We start from the raw sequence: 5,152 nt of genomic DNA on the forward strand, positions 1-5,152 counted from the left end.
GAATTCTAAGTGTTTTGGAACGAGACCCCCTCGACGGTCCATCGTGCCCATGACGGTCCGTCGTGGGATCCGTCGACCAAGACAGTTTTTCCAGAAATAAAATCTGCTGCTCAAAACGACTAAACAGGTCATTACAATAGGCTCCGATACCCCAAAAATATAACAGATGGTTTAAAGGTATATTTATTTTTTCTCCAATTTAAAAATAGGGAAAAGGGTCTGATCTACCCCTTAACTTTGTCATTTAGAGCTGATTTACCCCTCGTTATAAAAGTGACTCATATATGCCCTTACCGTTATACAAACAACTCACATATACCCCTTCCATTACAAAATGGTTCACATAAACCCTTCATTTAACGGAAGTTAACAAATTAGTTTCAAATTTATATTTATTACTTCTAATTTTTTTTAAAAAAAAATTATTTAGGACTATATATGATTCTTCTATCAAAGTTCAAGGTATATTTTAATTTTTTTTATACATAAATTATTTTTTTGACTTCTTTTATTATAATTATTTGAGTTTCTTATTCTTATTATGTTTGTCTGTCATTCCGTAGCTTAAAGAAAAAAAATTTAAATTATTTTTTTCTGTGTGTATAGTAATTTAATTTCGTATTCGAAGAAAAAATTTGGTCATCTACAATAAGTTTTACAAGAATATTAGTGAAACATAAATAAATTTGATTATCAAAATAACGATTATAAATTAGTCACTGAAACAACAAAAAAGTTAAAAAAAATATGTTTGACGAGGATTAAATTTACTCATGTGGGATTATATTTTTTAGAAAGAAAAATATAAATTTAGATTAATTTTTTTTTTCATTTTCGTTTGAGGAAAAAGGTATATGTGAGCCATTTTCATAAATATATATATTAAACCTTTTTCCCTTAAAAATAAAATTATTTGAATCTCAAAGTCGAAAAAATGTCAAGAAGTATCAAATTATATATTTATAGTACGATTCTTAATAGGGTTTGCAAACCGGGTCAAAAAGAATATCTTAAAGGCGAACTCAAAAAGAAAGGGTTTTTAGGGTTTAAGGATTCTTCAGTTTTCCACGCTTTGACGAAGGAACCATGTGGGCAGTTCGTCGAGCGTCTTCTTCCTTCAAGTAATCCTATCTTTACTCAGAAATTTTCTTCCTTTTTATCAGATGAATACTGTTGAATGACATGGAGAATCAACAACATTTCCTGCATACCAAAAACATCTACTTTTGCTGTAAATTTTGATATTCAGTTGTTTTTGGTGAATCAAGTATGGTTTTTGTGTTTTCCGATTGTGTAATTTGGGTAGAAAATTTTGGTGTCTAGAAAAGATTTGTTCATTTTAGTTTTATTAATTTCAAAGGAAGAAAAATGGAAGTGTTGCACTTGTCTCCGGCTAAACTTTGTCTATAGATTACCATATAGCATATGTTTGGTATAGAGGAGTTAACTTTCAGTTTTTAACAAAAACAACAACAAAGCCTAAACTACAAACAAGTTGGTAACTTTCATTTATAGTATTTTAATCTTGAGAAATCATTTTCTGAAATATTTGTCAGTGCTTGTTTTGGATTTAATGTAAGTGACTTATGATGATCATACCAAGTAAAAACATTAGAATATAAAAGTAATATTTTGGTGATATTGTTGAGTATCAAGAATTTACAACAATTTAGTCATGCTGGTTAAAGAAAGTGATATAGTGTAGGGAGTGTTGGAGTGTTACTTAGAATATTTATTCATCTTCTTTGCTCTTTTAACATTGCAATGTCTTTCGATTCCAGAGAGAGGGGTTTTCTATAGCTTAGATAATGGGCTCTTTATTAATGAAATTGGTTATCTGCTCCAGGAAACAAGTATTTATAACCGGAGGCTCTCGAATATGTTATTCCACTCTAGATATTACAAGTCACTGCCTGAAAGGACACAATGATGGGCTTAAAGGGGATTCCAATGTAATATCACATAGAGCTCTTACACTTGGAGGATACCAAATAACATCTCATGGTTTTCTAAGAGTATTCAAGGAAAGCCGAAGTTTTTCTTCACAAGCTGGCACAAAGAGCAGTGGAGAGGAGGATAGTAATTCAGACGATGGATTTTCAGAGCTTGAATCTTCTAGTGCAACTGAGGCAATACAAGAAGTCAACAAAGTTGATGAGTCAGTCTCTGAGCATGAGATTTCCGATGAGGATCTTGATGGTGAAGATGTGGAAGCACCTCAGGAATTATTGTCTGATACCGAGGCTGAGATTAACAAACGGAAGTCTCCAAGGAACGGAGTTTCTTCAGCATTATTCAATGCTGTCATGGCAGCACCAGCTTTACGTGTTAGTAAAATCATGGATAAATGGGTTGAAGGAAATAACGTCACACGGGTAGAAGTAGCATCAGCGATGCTTAATTTTCGTAAAAGGCGCATGTACGGGAAGGCACTGCAGGTAATCTATTGTTTTAAATTAGATCTGATATCTTATTTAAATTTTGATGCATTTATAGGCTTTACCATCAGGGTCTTAAAGTGATAACTGTCTGCTTGTCATATGAAAATATTATTGTGTTTACATTACTAACGGGGTCATGATGCATTTATAGGTTTTCTTTTATAATATTGTGAACTGTGCAATCATTAGCCTTTTAGAAATAATGAAACTTGAACATCAAGAATAACTTTTTAAATAATTTTTGATTTACCACCAGTACTTTCTCTCTTTTTAGTTTGAGCAACTATAAAGAAAAAATATCAGTTAATACATTTAGATAAAAACTTTTGTACTTACTCTTGGCAAAGATTGTTATTTTTTCTTTTCGTAATCTCATTCCCTCATGATAGATGTTTTAAGATTTTTGGTCTCATTATTCAAAGTCGAAACCTATTATGAGAACTGACTTGGCTCTAATCATGGTCAAAAACAGAAACTAGCATATCAATCAATCTGTGAACTGTTTGTCAATTTGTATGAAGCCTTGAAATAGTCATTCCTTATCTTGGTTCATTCATTCCATGCTAGTAAGTAATGTATCTTTGTTAGGGTGTATCACATTGGTGGAGGGAAAAATTGTTGTCTTCTTCTAAGGACTTGAACAATCGTCATCTTATGAGCTAGGTCTTTTAGTTGAGTTAGATCGTATGGTTGTTTTTTCTTACATAGTGTTAGAGCTAGACGTATGCTAATTGTATTCTCCAAAATTTTGGCTCTCATTGTTAGATCCACTTATTATTTTCTTTCACTTTATAGGTGTTTTCATATTGCATAACGCTCCTATAACTCCTTTTCATTTCAGCCATCTCATTTTAATTATGTGTGTACTACATTTTCATTTATCCTGTCATTATAGTGGAAGATTGAAATTGGACATTTGAAGTCTCTGCATTTCAGACTAGAATCTCGTCCAATCTCAATTCACATTAATCCTTTTTAGGGGGTGTGAACTTGAAACTGCAGCTGTCTGCATATATCCTGTGTTTCTTCTACGCATACGTAAAGGGCCATCAATAGTGGTAAATCTTTTATTGATGTTCCTCTTTTTTGAGTTATAAAAAGGAGGTAGTAGTTAAGTACAAATTTTAAGCAGAAAACTTACTCTAGAAGTTGATGTTTGTGTACTTTGATATTACAATTGACTATTGCCTGTAAAATCATTTCGAATTCATATTGCACTGAGAATGTTTCTTCTTAGAGTTACTTGATACGTGTTGTACATGGATGGTTCAAACTTTGTGTTTTAACTTCTTCTTTTTTTCTTGGATGAAGGAGTATTAACTATTTTAAGACTCTTATCCTGTTACATCTGGAAATAATTCCCTAATTTTTTATGCCTTTGTGTTGTGAAATTCTTGAAAAACTTGCAAAAATACAGGTGCTGAGGAATTTGGAAATAATACCTCCAACTCCTAGTAGTAGTAGTAGTAGAAAAAAAAGTAGTAGTAGAAGTAGTAGGAGGTTAGTAGACATGATATGACACAGGTACACCTTACCGATGACATGACCTAAGATAGGAGGTTGTGGAGGACACAAATTAGGGTAAGGTTTGTTCTGTTGTAGTTTCTTGTCTGTTACTATCTACGATCTCTTGTACTTTGATTATCGCACTAGTTATCATTACTGGCCTTTTTTCAGGATGTTTTGCCATGTTTATTATAGTATTTTTGCCATGATTATTTCAATTCCATTGTGTATTTTTTTATTTCCTCTGAAATGCTTTTCCTTGAGCCAAGGGTCTACGAGAGATAACCTCTCTATCCCCCAAGGTAGGGGCACACTCTACCCTCCCTAGACCCTGCTTGTGAGATTACACTGGGTATGTTGTTTGTATCTCCAATTACTAATTTCAATTTCAACTTCAAATACTTACTCTTTTTCCACTTCAACCAAATATTTTTTCAAATGCCTGCATAATATTCTCACTTTATTTTGATTACTGCATACAAAATTCATAGTAATCTCCTGGTTCTGCTGTATCCTTCCTGGTCTACCGGTACTTTTGCATTGGTTGTTTGTATTTTCCTTTTGCCCTCTTTGTCTATTTAAGTTCTATATTAAAATAGAGTGAAAATATTAAGCTGCTTCCTAGTTGTCATGTCAACTTATGTCTGCAGTAGAACACGGGTTTAGGGAGATAGTGATAAACACAAGTTCTATGAGTTTCACATTGAGGATAGAAAAAACAGCTTCTCACCTGATTAGTTTGTCGATTTCTACTGTCATTATCTTGCTGTCATTCAATTATAGTAATTTCTGGCTTTTGACAGCTCTCTGAGTGGTTGGAGTCAAGCAATCAGCTCACTTTTATTGACAGAGACTATGCTTCTCGTGTTGATTTAATTGCCAAAGTCCTTGGTCTGAAGAAGGCAGAAGATTATATTGGGACTATACCAGAGTCTTTCAGAAATGAAGTTATTTATCGCACTTTATTGGCCAATTGTGTTGCTGAAGGTGATTTGAAGAAATCTGAGCAGATTTTTAACAAAATGAAGGACCTTGAATTCCCATTAACATGCTTTTCTTACAATCAGTTGCTCCTTCTATATAAGAAGACTGATAAAAAGAAGATCGCCGATGTTCTCTTGCTAATGGAGAAGGAAAATGTGAAGCCAACCCATTTTACATACAGACTATTGATAGATGTCAAGGGGCAATTCAACGACATATCT

The 5,152-nt window shown here is 33.1% G+C and overlaps 1 protein-coding gene across 1 annotated transcript in view; it reads left to right on the forward strand.

The window, feature by feature from the left end:
* The first annotated feature begins 993 nt into the window (after positions 1 to 993).
* LOC778342 (pentatricopeptide repeat-containing protein) overlaps positions 994 to 5,152 on the forward strand; it is a 5,289-nt gene continuing 1,130 nt past the window's right edge. Inside the window, 3 exon segments of the mRNA NM_001346902.1 lie at positions 994 to 1,121; positions 1,847 to 2,438; positions 4,751 to 5,152. The exon segment at positions 4,751 to 5,152 is cut by the window's right edge and continues 1,130 nt beyond it. Of these exon segments, the coding sequence (NP_001333831.1) occupies positions 1,087 to 1,121; positions 1,847 to 2,438; positions 4,751 to 5,152 (1,029 nt within the window). The 5' untranslated portion in view covers positions 994 to 1,086.

This window comes from Solanum lycopersicum, chromosome 12 (assembly GCF_036512215.1).
Source record: "Solanum lycopersicum chromosome 12, SLM_r2.1".
Classification (NCBI taxonomy): Eukaryota; Viridiplantae; Streptophyta; class Magnoliopsida; order Solanales; family Solanaceae; genus Solanum; species Solanum lycopersicum.